At 42.9% G+C, this 21,068-nt stretch overlaps 1 protein-coding gene across 4 annotated transcripts; it reads right to left on the bottom strand.

Annotated features, from left to right (window-relative positions):
- Positions 1–1,928: 1,928 nt before the first annotated feature.
- LOC101878440 (myosin-1B) lies at positions 1,929–20,133 on the bottom strand. 4 transcript variants are annotated; one of them, XM_034067704.1, is made up of 38 exons: positions 19,930–20,133; positions 19,698–19,841; positions 19,448–19,604; positions 16,862–16,889; positions 16,646–16,763; positions 16,474–16,566; positions 16,298–16,361; positions 16,117–16,215; positions 15,909–16,012; positions 15,691–15,829; positions 14,747–14,865; positions 14,506–14,655; positions 13,723–13,893; positions 13,166–13,476; positions 12,761–12,836; positions 10,970–11,057; positions 10,755–10,872; positions 9,880–10,003; positions 9,658–9,794; positions 9,301–9,556; positions 8,134–8,376; positions 7,852–8,028; positions 7,621–7,766; positions 7,444–7,534; positions 6,972–7,361; positions 6,735–6,861; positions 6,512–6,630; positions 6,092–6,288; positions 5,620–5,803; positions 5,368–5,533; positions 5,071–5,195; positions 4,513–4,821; positions 4,167–4,370; positions 3,381–3,506; positions 3,116–3,286; positions 2,925–3,029; positions 2,598–2,693; positions 1,929–2,084 (listed from the first exon to the last, which is right to left on the bottom strand). In XM_034067704.1, the coding sequence occupies exons 1-38, from the start codon at positions 20,131–20,133 to the stop codon at positions 1,929–1,931; spliced, it is 5,832 nt and encodes a 1,943-aa protein (XP_033923595.1). The 4 variants fall into 4 exon arrangements, with proteins under 4 accessions (XP_033923595.1, XP_033923594.1, XP_033923596.1 ...); XM_034067703.1 differs by having other exon boundaries at positions 12,761–12,843; positions 13,170–13,476; XM_034067705.1 differs by having other exon boundaries at positions 12,761–12,841; positions 13,174–13,476.
- Between the last annotated feature and the right edge of the window lie 935 nt (positions 20,134–21,068).

The following is a 21,068-nucleotide window of genomic DNA, read 5'->3' as shown; positions in this document are numbered from 1 at the left end:
GCTGTACTTGATCTTATGTTACATTTGCAATCAACATGTAAATGTTGAATGACCAGTTCAGCTTAACTCAGAATACTATGTTTGGACTAACGATCTAGTTTTGGGTTAAAGAACAGGCCCAGTATGCTCGGCTGACCTGACTTGCCTCAAACAGGCAGCGCCAGGAGTGGTGACCACCAGGCAGAACCCAGAAGCCCAGCAAGTTTAAGAGTTAAGCTCAGCCAGTGGTCACCGAGAAGGTGCTCAAGGATAGTATTCTCTTGGTGGAAGGCAAAGAAAACAAAGTCATCTCTGTTGGCCAGGAAGGACTTGGTGACCCAGACAGAGATCCCTCAGAAACATGTAACCATCCAGGCTGTAGTGAGTGCCAGAGCCTATCAGTGTTGTTGGATGGTAGCTATGCAAGACGTGACCATGTTGATGATCTGCTCTGCATGGTGGTAGAACTACAGGAATTCTGTGAGGAGGCAGCTATGCCTTTGCTATGGACGTGGAGACTGGAAAAAGGCCTGTTCTTGGATGACTCTGCATTAGACTTTCCCTGAACAGAGTGAAGACTCCTAGAAAGGCAAGGGAGAGCTTGACTCAAATTATAAATAAATATACTATGATACAGGCCAAATCAAATGCTCATCAACTCTAGGGTGCCCTTCAGCTCCTCTAAGGGTCTTGTGAAATAATAAATACCAATGGAGTGTGAAAAAAAAAAAAGGAGGGGTTGAGGAAAATCACCATGTGGTTTTTGCTGCTTATTTACCTAGTAAGTCTTCCCTTTGATGAAAGGGGTCTGAACCCAGAAGCTGTGGCAAGTATTACTCCTTTATCCAGCCTGGTTCTGCTGTGTTCCCACACAGTGCCTGGTAGAAAGAGCCTCCAGCTATGGTTACAATGTCCCTTATATTCCCTTTCAGTGAATCCAAGCTCTTCTGGTCCCCTACGTTCTGGACAACACAGGCTATTTCATAGCAAAGATGTTGGTTTGTGAGAGCAGGAGACCTTTAGGAGACTGGCCTGAGCAGGTACCAGCTTAAAGAATGCTTGTACAGACAATTAAGAGAACAGATGTGCTTTCAGGAATCCCCCTTGGCACTTTCCTACTCTGATACATTCTTCTAAGACAGCGTTGCTGGCTGCCAAAGCATATCAACATGATGATTTTGTCTGATTTATTTTATGGTTTTTGGGATATGAATCATGGTGATTGCCTCTCACAACTGAAATGCACAGAACAGTTCTCCAGTGATCTTTCTCCTGCTTTGATGGTACAGGTACACACCTCTACATTTGAGATATGTACTCTGTGTGTTCAATAGTCTTCACTCAGCTGTCCCACTAAGCTCTGCTTCTGTGCAGCTTTACTGTTCAATATTACACAAACTGTGATGTGATAGCCTGGAGAAAAGAATGTTTCTCTTAGGCCTTTGCATGAGATTCCTTGAACTTTGGCTGAAATATCTTAGAAGTGTATGTGAGGCTGGCCTGTGTAAGACTGTGGAGCAGAAGGGCATGTGCACAAGGAAGAGGGGTAAGAGTGAGTTCTTAACTAGGAGGAGAGAGATTTTTTTGCAAGCTGATCTCTGTTCCTTGCAAAAATCTCTACTGTCTTTATTACCTAGACATAAATAATAGTTACAGAAACAGCAACACTGAGATTCACATTTTATGCATGCCTCAGGTCACTTTTTAGCCTTGGGCCCCTTATTATTCCTCTTCTATCTTCTTATGAACTTCTTGGCTCTTGGTGTGGAGCTTTTTGGCAGAATTGAACTGTAACAACCAAAAGCACTGCTTCTGCTGTACATGCAGAGGAATCTACGGTCTTTATTCTCTAGACATTGACATTGCTACAAAGACTAATTACAGGAGAAAGCGACCAAGAGGTTCACATTTTGTGCAGCCCTCAGTCACTTTGCTGCCTCATGGCAGCCTCACTCTTCCTCTTCTATCTTCTTGCCATGAAACTCCCGGCTCTTGGCTCGGAGCTTGTTGACCTGGGACTCTGCAATGTCAGCCCGCTCCTCGGCTTCCTCAAGCTCGTGCTGAATCTTGCGGAACTTGGAGAGGTTGACATTGGACAGCTCCTCCTGTGCGGGGAGAGGGAGTTATGAAAAAAACAGCAGTGAGATTGAATGTCTGAAAATTGGGCAAACAAACATTCAAATGCCACAGCTGGGAGAGCAGGGCAGGTTCAAAAACAAGGTAAGAAGCTGCTCAGAATGTTAAGTTTGCCGGAAGACAAAGAACAATGGAAGGTCAGAAAGGCCACATAACACACAGCATTTTCTAGGAAGCGTCAATGCCAGAGTTCCCAACAATTAGACTAGAAGCTGCCTCTAACACCCAGAGTAGCATAGGGAGGAAGAAACAGAGATGAAAAGTGAGGCTTAGAGGTGAAAAGTGAGGCTTAGAGGAAAAGAAATAGAGATGGGGAAGTATAGATCCTCACAAAATCAGAAATTCTTATTCTTACATTCCCCACTTTCGTGTAGAAGCAAATGCATCAAAACAGTCAAGGTTTAAAAAAACTGGACAGAAGAAAACACTAAAATTCCACTTTCACCAGAAGGAATTCTGACTTCAGCCAGGATGATACTTACAGCCTCCTCAGCTTGTCTCTTGTAGGACTTTACTTTCATTTGCAGCTTGTCCACTAGATCTTGGAGCCTGAGAACATTCTTCCGGTCTTCCTCAGACTACAGAGAATGGCAAGTAATAGAAAGTCTCGTTTGCCTCTTTCTACAGATTTCATAAATGTGAAACAGAGGGAGTAACATTCCTTATGAAGCACTGCTGTCCTCAAAGAGAGAGGACAAAATCTTGTAAAGTGTGTCACTGACAAAGAGAAATCCCTCTGGAAGGCAACGTGCCAAAATTTTGGCTTCCTGGAAAAGAGTATGCCCACACAAAGAAGCCTTCTGCCTTACCTGGTAGGTCAGCTCCTTCACCCTCCTCTCATACTTGCGCACACCCTTCACGGCTTCAGCGCTGCGCTTCTGCTCAGCATCAACCTCCCCTTCCAGCTCCCGCACCTGCAATCACAAGCCCATCTTTGCAGCTTCCCTGCTATCTCTCCAAGGGACATGCTCACTCTTGCACAAACACCAGCCCTACGCACTCTGGCCTCCAGCTTCTGGATTTGCTTCTTGCCTCCCTTCAGTGCCAACTGTTCAGCCTCATCCAGACGGTGCTGCAGGTCCTTCACCGTCTGGTCCAGGTTCTTCTTCATCCTCTCCAGGTGGGCGCTGGTGTCCTGCTCCTTCTTCAGCTCTTCTGCCATCATGGCTGCCTGAGGAGAGCAAAGGGCCAATGGCATTTTGGGGTTGGAGACATTCTGGGGGAGAATACATCCACCATCAGCAATGAAAGGAGCCCCTACTCACATCTGTGATGGCCTTCTTGGCCTTCTCTTCAGCATTGCGGGCTTCCTGGATGGTATCCTCCATCTCACCCTGGATTTGGGCAATGTCTGTTTCCAGCTTCTTCTTGGTGTTGATCAAGCTGGTGTTCTGTTGAAGAGCATCAACATGACCATTTTGTTTTTGTTACCTTGTGACATTATATCAAGAATATTGCATAAATATTGTTTCTTATTGTAAATTGCACCATCTGGTCACATGGCATTCTGTTCTAAATCATCTGCTGTGGCTGCAGTTTTTTAGCCATGATACGCTTCAGTATTTCAAGAACATCCCCCATAAAGTCTTTCCTCACAGATTTTCAGTCAACAGAGAAGAAATTTAGACTTATAAAGATAAAAGATGTAATATTTCCTTACAGTTTTCAATCTTGTGGCAGTAAAAGTTTTAAATGGTAGTATAGAATGCCTATGATGACATTGTTAAATGATGTCAGTAACTGTATTAGTGTATTCTTGTTTTTTTAATGGTTAGTCTTAGACTTTGCAGTCTCAAAAGTAAACCTGAAACCTGTTGAACTTAACTGAGTTGTAGGGTAAGAACCGCACATATCTCTCTAAAATTTATTACTTTTAAAGTATCAGCACTTTAGTCTAGTGAAATTCATATCTGCAACTGAAAAATCACACTTAATATTTGTTATCCACAGTGTGAAAATTACAGTGTATTTTAGCAATGTTATGGTTCAGTCAATCTTCAGTTATTTGTATGGTGAAAAAATATAAATACTAAATATATTTCTACACTGACCTGGGTATGGAGGAGCTGAACTCTCTCACTTGCATCCATCAGTTCCTGTTCAGCCAATTTCCTTGACCGCTCTGTCTGCTCCAGGGCTGCCCGTAGCTCCTCAATTTCAGCCTGCAACAGGTTTGCTCTGCGCTCCACCATGGCCACCTGCTCCTTCAGGTCCTCCTGTGCCCTAAGGGCATCATCCAAGTGTATCTGAGTATCCTGGAAAGAAAGAAAAGAAAGACTATGAACTATATTTTCCTATTCTTTATATTTGCATGATTATAGATCTGACAGAATTGCACAACAGGGAAATACTTAGTTGATTCATAAACCAGTGAGCACCAGTTTTGTTGTGCTGTACCTTGAGCACTCCCTGTGTATTTCTCAGGTTCTTCTGTGCCTCAGCAGCCAAGCGGTTGGCATGGCTGAGCTGGATCTCCATTTCATTCAGATCTCCCTCCATCTTCTTCTTCAGACGCAGGGCTTCATTCCTGCTCCTGATCTCAGCATCCAGGGTGCTCTGCATGGACTCCACAATTCTGAGGTGGTTTCTCTTCATCTGGTCAATCTCCTCATCTTTCTCTGCTATTTTCCGGTCAATCTCAGCCTTGACCTGGTTGAGCTCAAGTTGAAGGCGCAGGATCTTCCCCTCTTCATGTTCTAGGGAGGCCTGAAAGAAAAAGTAAGTATTTTTAATTAGATAAATACCAATGTCAGTCACTTTATTCTTGAGGAATAATACACAGTATAAGGTTTGACAGTGCAGGAGAAATTTCTGTATATCCAAAGACTTTAATGATGCCCCAGGATCCCTACCTCCTGTGCCTGGAGATTTTTCTCTATGCATATAATTTCATAATTTGTATCTGAGGTTGCTAAACTGTGTTGTAAGGCGACAATTAAGAACAGAAGGCTGTACCTCAGCTTCCTCCAGTGAGGCTTGGAGCTCAGATTTCTCCTGCTCAACCTGCTTCTTGACTTTCTCCAGCTCATGAATCGCTTTTCCTCCCTCTGCAATCTGCTCTGTGAGGTCGGAGATCTCCTCTGTGGGAACAAGGACCAATGGCATCGTCAGGCACAGAGCAGAATGGGAAGGGCCCTCACACACCAACATGACAGGCATCTTTGCCCACCTGCAGGCACAGACTCATGTGAAGCAGTGGGTACTGGTGGGTGTTGAGAAAGCCCTGCCAGGAGCAGAGGGCCAGGCACTTACGCTGCAAGTTCTTGTTCTCGCGCTTCAGCGTTTCCAGGTGGTCCAAGGACTCCTCATAGGCATTCTTCATCTTAAAGAGCTCTGTGCTGAGAGAGCGGGCCTCCTTCTGGGAGGCTTCCAGCTCAGCCTGTGTTTCCTCATACTTCTGCTTCCATTCTGACAGGACCTGTAGAGAAACAGGGTGTCAGTACACTTGTGACAATGAGGAGGGAATGTTCTGCCCAGAAGCCCTCAATCTGGAGCCCAAAAGACCTTGTCAAAGTTCTTCTGCTTCTTATCCAGAGCTGCACAGGCAGCATTTGATCTCTCCACGTCAATCATGAGGTCCTCCACTTCATTCTGCAGCCTCTGCTTTGTCTTTTCCAGGGAGGCACATTTGGCATTGACAGCTTCAACGTGTTCTTCTGCATCCTGCAGGCGCTGTGCCAGCTTCTTCCTGCAATGTGGTAAGTACAGCTGCACTGTACTTACTGTAAGTACTGCCACAGCTGTGTCCCAGCACCTACTGATTATTAGGCCTGTCTTAACCATTCTAGCCATAAAGACGACATTTTTTCTTTCCAGTCCATTTTTCCACAGGACACATTTGTGTCTCGCTCTCTGCCCTCTACTGCAAATACACTACAACACAGTCTTCACTCCCCCCTGTCATAATCCAGTCTCAGAGACTCCCATTTCCCTGCAGCCATTTCTCCAGCCGTTCTATATCGCACTTGTCACGTACTTGGCCTCCTCCAGCTCCTCTGTGCGCTGAATGGCGTCCGTCTCATATTTGGTTCTCCACTGGGCCACTTCGCTGTTGGCCTTGGACAGGGCACGCTGCAGCTCCGCCTTGGCTTCCTGCTCCTCCTCATACTGTTCCCGGAGCAAGTCACAGTCGTGACGAGCAGACTGCAAGGCATGGGCCAGCGCGTTCTTGGCCTGCAGCAAAAAGAGTGGGAAAAAAATATATTGTGACAGTGAATGGAAACATAATGAAAAATCTCCAATATTGATCGACAATCTGAAGAGAATTAACAGCTGGGTTGTAGGGCTGGAAGACTCTTTCCGGGCTGGAAAGCACAGCACTACTGAAGAAATCGTTTTTCTCACTCTCATCTTGTAACTTCTGTGATTTCATACATTTCTGATAATATCTTTTCACCTTTATCTCTTCCTCTAAGTGCCTTTTGAGCTCCTCAATCTGTTGGGTGAAAGCCTGCTTGCCTCTTGACAGCTGAGAAATCAGCGATTCTTTCTCCTCTACTTGGCGTGAATATTCACCTAGGAAAGCACAAAGAAAGAAAATATATACAGTGTCATTTGTGAGCCAAAAGACCTCTTTTGGGATGCTCTCCCATTCAAGGACACAGAGGAGGTTCTCTCACCTGATTCTGTCTGCAGACGAGCTCTTTGAGCACTGAGGTCATTGATCATGCGCTGATGCTCTTCTTCCTTTGTCTTAATCTCACTCAGCTGGTCTTCCAGGGTACGACACATCTTCTCCAGATTTGCCTGTGTGGTAATATATAGAAGTAGTTAATAACGCTAATTCTTAATAATAGCAGCTGCAAAACCATAAATTTAAAAGAATTCTGTTGGGGCAGAAATATCTAGAAGCATACCTTGGCTTTGGAGACAGACTCCATGTTACTGGCCAGGTCATCAATCTCCATCTTCAGCTCACTCTTCTCCTTCTCCAGCTTCTGCTTCACTCGCTGCAGGTTGTCGATCTGCTCCCCAAGCTCAGCGGTGCTGTCCGCATGCTTCTTCCGCAGGGCAGCAGCCGTGGCTTCATGCTGCAGCGTAGCCTCTTCGAGGTCACGACGCATCTTCTGAAACTCGGCTTCACGCTTCTTGTTCATCTCGATCTGAGCTGCTGTAGCCCCTCCTGCTTCTTCCAGGCGCTCGCTGATCTCCTCCAGCTCCCTCGAGAGGTCAGACCGGTGCTTCTCTGCTTTTGCCCGAGAGGTTCGCTCTGCCTCAATTTCCTCCTCCAATTCCTCAATACGAGCCTGGCGATAACAGGGACCATTCACACCCGTGCCCTCACCTTACCTGAGAATGATGAGAGAGGGGCAAGGAACAGAGACTTGCCTGCAATTCTTTAATCTTCTTCTGTAATTGCATGCCCAGGGTTTGCTCATCCTCGATTTTGCTCTGGATCTGGCTGATTTCAAAGTCTTTCCTTTGGACAAAGAAAACCATGTTAGAGCTGAAAGAAAAAAGACAAGCACAGCAGCCCAACACCCACATGCTCCACACCACACTTACTTCTTCAGTTTCTCATCCAGCTGCTGCTTATCATTCTCCAAATCCATGATGTTGTCTTGGGCCAGCTTCAGGTCTCCTTCAAGTTTCCTCTTGGCTCTCTCAAGGTCCATGCGCAGTTTCTTCTCTTGCTCCAGGGACCCTTCCAGCTGAAATGAGCAAGACCATCAATATTCTGCCCACCAGATCTAACCCTCAAAATGCCTTGTTCTTGCTGTATGCCTGTGTGCTTACATCATCCACTTGTTGCTCCAGCTTGGTCTTAGCTTTGGTCAGCGTATTGACTTTGTCCTCTTCTACCTGCAGGTCATCCAGTGTCTGCTGATGGGCCTCTTGGAGGGCTTTCTTCTCTTTTGTCAGCTTGGCAATGGTCTCGTCCAAGGCTGCCATCTCCTCTGTGAGATTTTTCACCTTTGAGAAGAAAGGAGGAAGTGAATGAAAGAGAAGTGGGTACAGAAGTACTGTAACAGAACAGCACTCTTTTCTGGAGCATGAGTGACAGGTTCTGCCTCATACCTTGTTTTCAGTGGCATGTTTTTCCTTCTCAACCTTGGCCAGTGTTAACTCAAGGTCATCAATATCTTTCTTCAACTCTGAGCATTCATCCTCCAGTTTCCTCTTCTTGGCTGTCAGCTCAGCATTAATTTCCTCCTCATCCTCAGCTCTTTCAGTCACCTCTTTAACTTTTGCTTCCAACTGGATTTTGGTTTTGATTAGCTGGTCGCACCTTTCTTCAGCATCAGCTAAAGCATCAGCTTCCTATTAGGGAAACATTGTATTGTTTGCTAACTGCAAGTTTTAGCAAAAGCCAAACAGAAAAATAGTATTGCCTATGGAAAAATCCCCATGGAATTCCCATTTTTTATTATCTTGTGGGAAATTATTTTTGCACAACCTCTTTTAAATTAGAGTATGATCTTATTCTAATTTTTTACTCTCACTAATTATTTTTTCTTCCTTATTTGGAGATGTGTAAGTATCTAAATACACTTATTTTCTTGAGGATTTTGATTGCTTTCCCTGAAAGTTAATAACTGAATATAACTTTGCACAAATCTTTTTGTTTTATCTCTGTAAAATCTTCCCTTGGCAAGACTGACTTAGTATTGCTCTTGTTCCAGATGAAGTGGTATATTGATTTTCGTTTGAACCTGGCTTTGTCTTGAAGCTGTGAAGCAGACACTTTAAGACAGAGGAGTATAGTGTAAACGTTGCCAAATCTTTCGGTCTTCCAAGGAACATTTGAAACACACATAGGGCTCACAGTTAGGTTGTAGTAGGTTTGTGAGTCTTTCTGGAATAGTAGCTGAGTAGGACAGGTGAAATACCATGTATATAAGAAAAACCATAAGGCTCTTTTATTTAACATAATTCATTTAAACCAGAGTCAGGAGTCAACTAAATTGATTTCCAGGCTCTTGTAATATGTATTATATCTCTAGTGACTGCAGTTGAACCTTACATTGTGAGCTTGCATTCAGAAACATTCCTGTAGACACAGAGACTTAAAAAGTCATACTCAAGTTAGAATCTGACAGTGAGTGACCTGTGTTTTACCTCTAGTGATTCAGATCAAAATACTTCCTAAGGAAATCTAGTATGCAGTGTGAGAGTTCCAAACTGTGAGGGAGGACTTAGACCTTACGCCTTTTCCCCTGCAAGAAATGGGCTAGTAATACTCACAGCCTGCACTTGGAGCTGCAGATCGTTTTTCTCCTGCACAAGTTTCACCATTTTCTCCTCCAGCTCCTTCCTCTTTGCCTCAGACTTTGCAAGCTCTTCCTTGGTTTTCTCAAATTCTTCCTTCATGTTGGCCATCTCTTTCTCAGACTCTGCACTCTTCAGCAAGGGCTTGATCTTGAAGAACAGCTTCATCCAAGGCCAGTGCTTCACATTCATGAAGGACCTAACATTGTACTGAATGCAGAAGATGGACTCCCTGAAGGATAATTAAAATGTACATCAAATATTTTCAGGCAGACAAGCATCAACACTTTCCTCCAAGTACAATGACCTTAACTGAAGATGAGAAATGTCTACCTTCTCTCCACCATTCTCTGGTATTCCACTCTCATCAGGAAGCCCCTACATCTGGCCTGTGTGCGGGTAATGAGCTGTGCCAGCTTCTCATCCCTCATCTCTTCCAGGAGTCCCAGCAGCCCAGCTTTGAAGAACACCTTGAGAAAGGGAATGTTGCTGCCCATCACTGGCAGGTAGAGCAGAGCACAGAGATGCAGTGAATGACTCAAGAAAGATTTGTACCTTTGTGTGACCAAATTTGTACTGGGTATGGTCCACATCAATTGACCCAAGAAGCTTCTCAGAAGCCTTCTTGCTGTCAATGAACTGTCCCTCTGGGATTGCACTGGCATTAAGGACCTTGTATCTGTGGAATGAGGAGGAAATATGAATAAGGATAATCTCAAGTCATAATGGTATAAATTTGATTGAAGTTACCATTAGTTTGTGCAGCAGAATTGGTTTGAGGATGTTTGAATTTCATCTCTTGTTTAGAGATACAGTGATATTGATGTTCTAATCAGATAACAAAGTTAGGGAAACTTTTATTGTCTTTAGGTGATCTGTTGTAGATGAGAAGAGGACATTGATCTCCAGCCATTTTATTCCGAGATCTTTTTCACTTAACCTATGCTGTAGAAAATTTTTAGAGAAGAGCATCGCCACTGTGTGTATAGGAAGAAAGCATCTTCCCCTGAAACTTGCAGCTGATACAATGGCCAAAACACTCGACTGAGTGTGGAAATTTTATTTGAGAACTTGTAGCCACATGCCAATCTTCATTTTTAAATCCTGCGATCAATGGTTTGTATAGCTTTATTGTGCTTTCATATTCAGAGATAAAGTTCATATTCAGGCAAAGTTCAGTTGTGTGATGACCAGCAAATAGTGAGGACACCTGACATCTCTTGATTTCTCAACAATTTCTTTTTTTCTAGCCTTACACATTACACTTTATTTATACAATTCATTATTTTCCTCTTTCAGTTTTTTTATATTTATCTTGCAATATTTATCTTTCAGATATTTGGCATTAAAAAGTAATGACAAATGTTAAAATTGTTAGGAATTACAACTTATGCAGTAAAGACAGAAGGGAGAGCAGAAAAGAGACTGACCTCTGTTTGAAGTCAGCATAGAGGATTCTGCTGGGAAATCCCTTCCTGCAAATCCGGATGCCTTCCAGCACGCCGTTACAGCGTAGCTGGTGTAGCACTAGTTCATGCTCCATTGCACCTTAGGCAAATAAGACAATTATTTGATAATTTATGTTAAAGCATAAAGAATAACAGCTGCATTGCAAGATTTTTTTGTCTTTACTTGAGGTTCTTACCAGGTGTTTTTGTTTCATTGGGGATGATACAGCGCACAAAATGGGGGTGAGTGCTCCGTAGATTGGTCATCAGCTTGTTTAGGTTCTCCTGTGGGTTCATAGAATCATAGAATAGTTAGGGTTAGAAAGGACCTTAAGATCATCCAGTTCCAACCCCCCTGCCATGGGCAGGGTCACCTCACACTAAACCATGTCACCCACGGCTCTGTCCAACCTGGCCTTCAACACCACCAGGGGTGGAGCATTCACAACTTCCCTGGGCAACCCATTTCATTGCCTCATCACACTCACAGTAAAGAACTTCTTCCTTATATCCAATGTAAACTTCCCCTGTTAAAGTTTTAACCAATTACCCCTTGTCCTGTCACTACAGTCCCTAATGAATAGTCGCTCCCTAGCATCCTTATAGTCCCCCTTCAGATACTGGAAGGCTGCTATGATGTCTCCACGCGGCCTTCTCTTCTCCAGGCTGAAGAGCTCCAACTTTCTCAGCCTATCTTCATACGGGAGGTGCTCCAGTCCCCTGATCATCCTCGTGGCCTCCTCTGGACTTGTTCTAACAGTTCCATGTCCTTTTTATGTTGAGGACACCAGAACTGCACACAATGCTCCAAGTGAGGTCTCACGAGAGCAGAGTAGAGGGGCAGGATCATCTCCTTTGACCTGCTGGTCACATTCCTTTTGATGCAGCCCAGGATACGGTTGGCTTTCTGGGCTGCAAGTGCACACTGCTGGCTCATGTTCATTTTCTCATCGACCAACACCCCCAAGCCCTTTTCTGCAGAGTTGCTCTGAATCTCTTCTCTGACCAACCTGTAGCTGTGCCTGAGATTTCTCCAACAAATTTTTCATGAGTAAATTTTTCATTATTGTTTTTCATGAGTAAAGCTTTTTCATTAACAAATGTTATCTCCACAATTACACTGTCAAATGTGAGAAAGCTGTTAAAAAGCTACAATGAATTTATTTTTCCCACATACAGCCATATGTTTTCTTCTGCCTTTCAGTCTGAAGCATGAGAGATAGTCACAAGACTGTGTAATGTGCTCTCATGAGACTGAGGGATACACACACTCAGACAGGACACCTATTGAGAATAGTGATGAGAAGTTCATGGCAAAAATCATAATTTTGAGTGAAAGATGATTCTCACTGAACGGAAGATGCTGACTATTGATGGGCATGAAAACAAAACAAAAAATAGGACAAACAGTAAGAGGTGCAAGGACTAGTTTTGCAGAAAGGGATGGGAAGGGGAAGGTGCTACTTGTGCAGATATATGTGGTTGATCTGGGAAGACAAGAAAGACTCCCCATTCAGTTAGAATATGGCCACAAGTCATAGAAAAAGGGCATGAGGGATAGGTCCCAGAGCACCACTTTCTAGAAGTGCTTCTAAAAGCAAACCCATGATCTCTCTCTGATTTTAGCTACTCCTTTTACTAGCTAGGTCCTAACATTTCCCAGATTAGCCCTGTTTTGGTGCAGGAGCAACGCTGCTCAAGTACTTTTTTTATAGTGTGAAAAACTGATATTCCCTGTAAATGAGACTGTAGCCTGACCTAAGTACTTTTGCTAACATTGGAAGAAAGGCTAGAACAAGATGCATGTTCCTGAGCTGACCTCAGCTGACTTGTAGTCAGTTCTTGGTGTCTTGGTGCAGAAAAATGTTCATAGGTGCAGTAAAACAGCCTTGTGGGAGTTAGTGTGAGGTTTCACAATCCCTAACCAAAATTAAAGTTAAAATAGAGAGAGAGATGGAGAAAATAGAAAGAATGACTTTTGTACTTACCCTGAAAAGAGCTGATACAGTCTGGAAAGAAGAACCCTTCTTCTTGCCTCCCTTCTTGCCACCACCACCACCACCACTAGCCTCTGAAAAGCAGCAAAAAAGAGATGGTTTTAATGCTTTGTTTGGTAAAATTTTTCTCTATGAGACTCAAGAAGCTTCCTTATATGTATCAGTCATGCTAAGAAAGGAACCTAGGAAGCAGTAAGAAACAGAGGCAACACTCTATCTAAAGGAGCACAGGACCAAAGGTGTGTGATGATCCAAGAGATTATCATGCCTGAGTGGAAGGTCTGAAATTGATTTAATATTTTCCCTTACTGAAAAATTGGAGACATGGGAGACTCTGAACAACACGCAGTTCCTTTAAAACACTCTAGCTGATAAAAAATATGAATTTCACAGAACTGACCTGCTTCTCCTCCAGCAGATGCAAAAAGTAAGGCCAGTGTCTTCATGGATGATTTCTGATACAGCCCCACAACAGTTTCATTCAGGGGGTCCTTGTTCTTGTCAAGCCAGCCAGTGATGTTGTAGTCCACTGTGCCAGCATAGTGCACCAGAGAGAAGTGAGCCTCAGCCTTGCCTTTGCCAGGCTTGGGCTTCTGGAAGTTGTTGGACTTGCCCAGATGTTGGTCATAGAGCTTGTTCTTGAAAGAGGTGTCAGTTGCCTTGGGGAACATGCACTCCTCTTCCAGGATGGAGAAGATGCCCATGGGCTGGAAGAAGCAGAAGGAAGAGGTGAAAAGGCAGAAAGAATCACAGATAAAGTTTCCTGAGGGGGACACATCAAATCCCTGCTCCCAAGGATTTTTCTTCTCAGCAGAGTGAATTGTAAAAGAATCTAAGTTTACAATGTATTTGTAATGTATTTACAACATCATACTTACCCTTTCAAGCCACATTTATAAAAATACAAAAGATTAATGCATTTCAGAAATATTAGGTTTGAATTGCACAAATACCTTCTCAATGAGCTCAATGCAGGCAGCCAGGTCCATCCCAAAGTCAATGAATTCCCATTCAATTCCTTCCTTCTTGTACTCCTCCTGCTCCAGCACGAACATGTGGTGGTTGAAGAACTGTTGCAGTTTCTCATTGGTGAAGTTGATGCACAGCTGCTCCAGGCTGTTGAACTGCACAATTGCAAATAAAGATTACTATTAATGTAAATTTTAAAAGTTAGGAATAAAGAACAGTACTGGCTTTTTGTACCAAATCACAGCAGGTTCTGCAAATGTTTCTTCTTTGCTCAACCAGGAGTTTGGAACTGCTGTCAGTGTCTCTTTTGTCAATCTAAACTTTATCTGAATGTTTACAACCCATGGAAGTTTGGGCCACTTGTCAGACTTGTCAGTTTTGATAGCTACTGGACCGGACTAATTCAGATATTTGAGAGCCCAAGCTGCAGCAGTTTATCCAGCATTTTCAAATGCTGATGTCAAAGCATGTCCCAAGAATTCTAATCACAAGTTTTGACTAATGAACTGATGTCTCTGCACATAGGTATGAAATGCCATGTTAGTCTACTGTTTGTAAACTGTAAAAACCCCTGCATTTATAGATTGCCACTGGTATACGTGCAACACCAAAACTTATTAAAAAGCTGTGGGAATCGTGATACTTTAGGTGCAATCTCAAAGGATCAAACCATTTCTGAGAAAAAAAAGGCACATAATTCCTTCTAAAGTACTTTGGCATATAACAGCGTTACTTCTAAAGGCATGCTAATAAAACACTGTTCTTACATCAAAGATCTCGAAGCCAGCAATGTCCAGGACACCAATGAAGTACTGTCTGGGCTGTTTGGTGTCCAGCTGTTGGTTGATGCGAACAACCATCCACAAGAACATCTTCTCAAAGACAGCTTTTGCCAGGGCACCAACTGAATTGTAGACCTAGAACAAAAAAACAGAAGGCTCATAGTTATTATGTAAATCAAAAGAGGAAGGCAAGAAGATTAGTCAACAAAATGGGAAGTTTTGTTACCTGCTGCACAGTTTGACCCTTGGTCACATATTCATTCCCAACCTTGACACGGGGGTAGCAGAGGGCCTTCAGCAGGTCAGCTGAGTTCAGACCCATCAAATAGGCAGCCTTGTCAGCAACTAAAGACCAAAACAAGGTACCAGCAGACATTAGTGTTCCTTTAAAACAAGTATGAAAACTCAATTCTGGTAAAGATAAAAAGGTAAAAAGTGCAAATTATGCCTTTACAAATAAACATACGAGCCTGAAATAAAGTTTGGCATTTAACTTTCTGCTATTTCTTTTAATGCTTCCAGCAGGCACAGTATGTAATGATCATACAAAAGTATAGCAGTTTCATGCATGAGTATTGGACATGATCTAACAGTCCAAAATAGTGTCAAGAAACATTTAGGCTAGCAACTGGGGAAAAGTTTCCAATGAATTAGGATAGTGAAATACTAGAATAAGTTGCATGTTTTTCTCAATGTTTTCAAAAGCAGATAGAAAGATGGCACTATAAGCAGGGTCCACAGGAGGTGGAGAAGATGCACTGCCACACTCCACTCTCAGCTTCATGATAAACTAAAACAAGCAAAACAAAAGGCGACTTTGTCACACTAAGAATTTTGTTCATAAGTTCTGAATAATCCTCAGAAGAGGATTCCAGTGTCTCTGCAACAGAACTGATTTCAATGGAATCAGTACACACTACTCCAAATATTTCCACTGCAAAATGCCATCACCTAAGTAAAGTTACAGCTATTATTTGTAGCCTATTCTACTATTACGGTTCATCATTATGAGATTCCTTTCAATTTTAATCCTTTTAGTCATTTTAAAATACAATACTAGCATGTGAGGAAATGTACAGGCTGAATAAAGGATTTTGATCATGAATTTTACTGCCTGTGTTAGTGAGGTCTCAGGACTATACTGTGCTTCAGTATAAGTTTTGCTGGTACCTTCTGTGCCATCCGGCTCTGCCTGCTCCTCACGCTGCTTCTGCTTAAACTTCAGGTTGCCATAATGCATGACAGCCCCTGTCAGCTTATAGATGGCTGTCTTCTCATCAGGAGTGAAGCCCAGGATGTCAATGGCACTCTAACAAAAGAATCATGAGTAAGTAACATGCCTGGTAAAGGTCACAATCTGCCTAAGATAACTTCTATGCATCACTCACATCTGTGGCCATCAGCTCTTCCTGGTCGTTAATGCTGGGAACTGTGATCTCACCTTGACTCACATACAGATAGTCATATGGATTGGTGGTGATCAGTAACATCTCTGGAGAGAAGGGCAAAACACATGCATATCAATGGTAGTTAGCACATAAAGAGTTAAATGCTGTTCCGTGAGCTTTGTCTGTAGAAGTTAGTGATCTTTCCTACCAATTAGCTCTGGCTTCTTGTTGGACATGATCTGATAGAATATGTGGTAGCTTCTTTCTGCCTTGAGCTGGAAAGTGACTCTGGACTTCTCCAGCAGATCTGACAAGGATGGTAGGACAGAGTTAGAGCAAGAACTGAGGAAGGCTGGAAGGCAAGGGATGATGCCAGGAGGGCCACTTACATGTTTCAATGTCTGCAGAAGCCAGTTTCCCTGTGGCACCAAAATGGATTCTGATGAACTTACCCTGAAAGAAGCAGAAAAGCCAATGGAGATCTATTTGACCAATCCTGATAGCAAGGAGATTCAAATCAGTGTGCTGACAGCTAAAAGTAATTTAGTGCCAGCCAACAACTTACAAAGCGTGAGGAGTTGTCATTCCTCACAGTCTTGGCATTACCAAAAGCCTCCAGCAGTGGGTTCGCACTGATGATTTGATCCTCAAGTGTCCCCTAAAATAGAAATCTTGTTGTCATGATATAACTCATCAATGAATTTGATAGTTGCAGGTTCTTACTCCTAGGATCTCACCTGCATTTTGCCTGCTGCCTGTGGCTCTTCCTTCTTCTTGTCCCCACTCGCTGCAATTGTTGCAAAGTACTGGATGACACGCTTTGTGTTCACAGTCTTCCCTGCTCCGGATTCTCCGCTGTGCAACCAAAGAGAGAAGCAGAGAGCATGTGGTTAGGGAGGAGGTCCCCTGGCACCAGCCAGCCCCGCAGGGACCAGAGCAGGGAGTGTACATACGTGATCAGGATTGACTGGTTCTCGCGATCTGTGAAAGAAGCAGAAAGAAATAGATTTTGTAAATGAAGACCAAAAAGAAAGACTTAAAATTAACGTAGTAAGTGCAAGGTATGACAAGAAAATAATTCTGCATGTTTTTCTTCCTTTTTTGCTATTTTTTTTCTATTTCAATGCCTTGTAAAGCAATTTGTACCATATTTTTACCTCTAACCATACAACACTTTTGCCTCTAAGCTAGAGAGATATGGGTGTGATAGGTGAACTCTCAGATGGTTAAGTAATTGGCTCGATCCAGAGTGCTGCAGTCAAAGGCTCAATGCCCAAATGGCTAATGAGTTGTGTCATACAAGGTTTTGTACTGGACCAGTACTATTTAATAGCTCCATCAATGACATACATAGTGGGATTGAGTGCAGACTTGGCAAGTTTGCAGATGGACTGGAGCACCTCCCATATGAAGATAGGCTGAGAAAGTTGGGGCTATTCAGCCTGGAGAAGAAAAGGCTGCGTGGAGACATCATAGCAGCCTTCCAGTATCTGAAGGGGGACTATAAGGATGCTAGGGAGGGACTATTCATTAGGGACTGCAGTGACAGGACAAGAGGTAATTGGTTAAAACTTTAACAGGGGAAGTTTACATTGGATATAAGGAAGAAGTTCTGTACTGTGAGTGTGATGAGGCAGTGAAATGGGTTGCCCAGGGAAGTTGTGAATGCTCCACCCCTGGTGGTGTTGAAGGCCAGGTTGGACAGAGCCGTGGGTGACATGGTTTAGTGTGAGGTGACCCTGCCCATGGCAGGGGGGTTGGAACTGGATGATCTTAAGGTCCTTTTCAACTCTAACTATTCTATGATTGGGAAAGAAGGTGGCCTGAATTTTACCTTTTTTTTACATGATTCTATGATTCTATGACACCAAGCTGAGTGGTACAATTAATGCACTGGTGGGAAGGTTTTCCATCCAGAATTACCTTTATAAGCTTCAGGAGTGGACCCATGTGTACATCATGAAGTTCAGCAAGGTGAAGTGCAATTTCCTTCTCTCAGTTGCTGGAATCTCCAATATCATTCTAGACTGTGGGATGGCTGCCATGAGAGCAGCCTGTAGAGAAGGATTTGGGGGTACGGGTGGATGAGATGGCAATGTGCACTTACAGCCCAGGAAGCCAACCAGATCCTGGGCTGCATTGAAAGAAGTGTGGCCAGCAGGGCAAGGTACATGATTGTGTCCCTCTGCTTTGCTCTTGTGACACCCCACCTGAAATATTCCCTTGGGTCTACAATATAAGAAAGACATGGACCTAGTAGAGTTGGTTCAGATGAGGGCCATGAAAATGAATCGAAGTCTGGAGCACCTTTTCTATGAAGAAAGGCTGAGAGAGTTGGAGGTGTTCAGGCTGGAGAAGAGAAGGCTCCAGGGAGACCTTATTGTGGCCTTTCAATACTTAAAGGGAACTTATAAGAATGACAGAGATAAACTTTTTACCATGATCTATAGTGACAGAATGATGGCCTGTAGTGACAGAACAAGAGGAAACAGTTTTAAATTGAAAGAGTAGATTTCATTTGGATATAAAGAAGAAATATTTTATGATGAGCATTGTGAGACAGTGGAATAGATTGCTTAGAGAAGTTGTGGATGCCCCATCATTACAAGTGCTTCATGTCAGGCTGGAGAGAACTTTGAGCAACCTAACCTAGTGTGAGATGCCCCTTCCAATCCCAGAGGGAAGGACTACATGATTTTAAATGCTCTTTCCAGCCCAAAGAGTTCTATGATTCTACAATTCTATCGTAGTTTTCTATGGACATCGAAAAACCTTGGAAAGTCATACTGTTCCTCCCTACACCAGTCTATGGTATTTTTTTTCTTCTGCATTAATTTTCTGCATCACAGACTGTATTTAGAGAAGGATAGTAAGAGCAGATGACAAAAGAATCCTGAGACTGGTTAATAGTTTTGAACTCAACAACACAGGGAAAGAAAGGAACGAAATGGTTGAAGGAAAACTAGCAGCAATATATAATTATATTTAAATTTTCATGTCATGGTTTTATCAAGACAAATCTGAATTTGTGATATAGATGTTTTCTGTGCTCTTGTGAAATAATTTGACATCACTAGACAGTAATTTCACATCATCTGCTCAGTTTCAGTATTTCATTACAAGCGTAATTATATTCCCTGCTCCACATAGTCCATTTGGCTTATTGGTCTGTGGAAATATACTTCATTTTTAGAAATATTAGCATGAAAAATTACTGTTTAAATTATCAGTGACTAATGCTATGCTGAAATAAAACTCTAGTGATGCCTTAAGAAAAGGAAATTGTGATTGTTGTTAAAATATCTTTTCAACAGAATCCCTCTGACAGCAATTCACCTGTTAGAATGAACTTAAACAAACAAGCAAATGACAGAGCACCTCACTGAATGCAGGGGTGTCTTTCACTTAGAACAGTAGAAACAATGGTGTGAAGATAGTAAACCACACAGTATATGTATGCATCAGAACCAGGGAAGCTTTCAAGAAGTCTCCTCACATTACCGAGACAGAGTATTACTGAGACAGAGAGAACCACTCACCAGTCAGCATGAACTGATAGGCATTGTCAGAGATGGAGAAGATGTGTGGAGGGGCCTCCTGGCGCTTCTTGCCTCGGTAGGCCAACACCACCTCCGGGTTGTACACCGGCAGCCACTTGTAGGGGTTGACGGTGACACAGAAGAGACCCGAGTAGGTCTGTGAGGAAGGGAGACAGTATGTTGGTTTCCACTTAGCCTAGCAGAGCAGTTCCTCCCAGCTACCCAGAGGAAGACTGCTGCTGGTACTTACGTAGATCATCCAGGCTGCATAACGCTCTTTGAGGTTGTACAGCACAGCGGGTTCATGGAGGTGGGTCATCATGGCCATGTCCTCGATTTTATCATACTTGGGAGGGTTCATGGGAAAGATCTGATCATCCTTCACGGTCAGGGTCTGACAGAGGAAAGAAAGGTACATGCGTGTCATCTAGGAGCTCAAAATGGGGATTTCATGTTGTTTATAAATCTTGCATTTTACCCACCTCTCCGCCTTCAGTCTTGACAGTGACCTTCCCTGATTCTTTGCTCTGGACCGTGCTTTTCACATAGGATTCCTTAGCATGCACCACAAAGACTGATGTCTTAGCATCGAAAGGCTTGTTCTGGGCAGCAATTCTCTCCTTTTCTGATTTTCGGAGGTAAGGAGCTGCCTCCCCAAAGATAGCCATGTCAGCATCTGTCGACATGGCTGCAGTTTACTGAGTGCAGCACAGCACGGGGCTGAAGTGGAGAGACATGGTACAGCGCTGAGTGAAGGAAGTAATGCCTTTGCACCACACACCTGACTCTCTGTAGTGTTCTCTGCCTGTTCTTACAACTTTGCTCTTTGTCTTATCTGTTTTCACTCTAGATATCTTTTAATTTATTTAGATCCTAAATAAGATATGTGTCTTTGATTTGCATTAACTTTCTTTCCCTTAGTCCTTTTTATGTGTTCAATTCTTTAGATCTTATAGTGTGTTAGTATGCTCCGCAGAAAAATTAGACTGACTGGTATAATAGAAACATTTTTAATACAAAGCAGCAGATACAAAGGGAAATAATCTTATTGAAATCTTGAAAACTCACTTATAACCTTTCTTTCTTGCACATTTTATACCACGTAATTTGCATCAAATATAGAAGATGAGCAACATTAAGAAAAAATGTTTGAAATAAGCATAGGCACAGGTGTGAACTGTCTATGCAAAACTTTTTCTCAGTTAGAAATCAGACAGCTAGCTTCTCTGGTTTTTCTGTTTCCCATTTCAAGCTGATCCTTTAAGATCAACTTGTATCGAAAGAGGAAAACTTCTCAGGAAAAAATACTTAGAGGCATTTGACAAATCTCTCTCTTCATTGTTCATTCATCTTCTTTTTCCTGGATTTCTGTTTACAGTCAATCTCCTTTAAATAGCTCTCTGTGTGGTAAAAGGTCATCTATTTTCCATCAGGTACGAAACAAACGTGTCCAATGCAGTTACGCTATTTTAGGCAGTACACCTCAGATAGAATTGCACTGCATTAGCATGCACAGATGTAAAGGGGTATGGGAAGTGCCCTTACTGCTGCATAAAAAATATAAAAATAATAGAATCATGGAATAGTTTGGTTTGTAAGGAACCTTAAAGCTCATCTAGTT

Source organism: Melopsittacus undulatus, chromosome 11 (genome assembly GCF_012275295.1).
Source record: "Melopsittacus undulatus isolate bMelUnd1 chromosome 11, bMelUnd1.mat.Z, whole genome shotgun sequence".
Classification (NCBI taxonomy): domain Eukaryota; kingdom Metazoa; phylum Chordata; class Aves; order Psittaciformes; family Psittaculidae; genus Melopsittacus; species Melopsittacus undulatus.
Note: the sequence above shows the minus strand (reverse complement) of the source record. Positions and strands in the feature narration are given on the sequence as shown.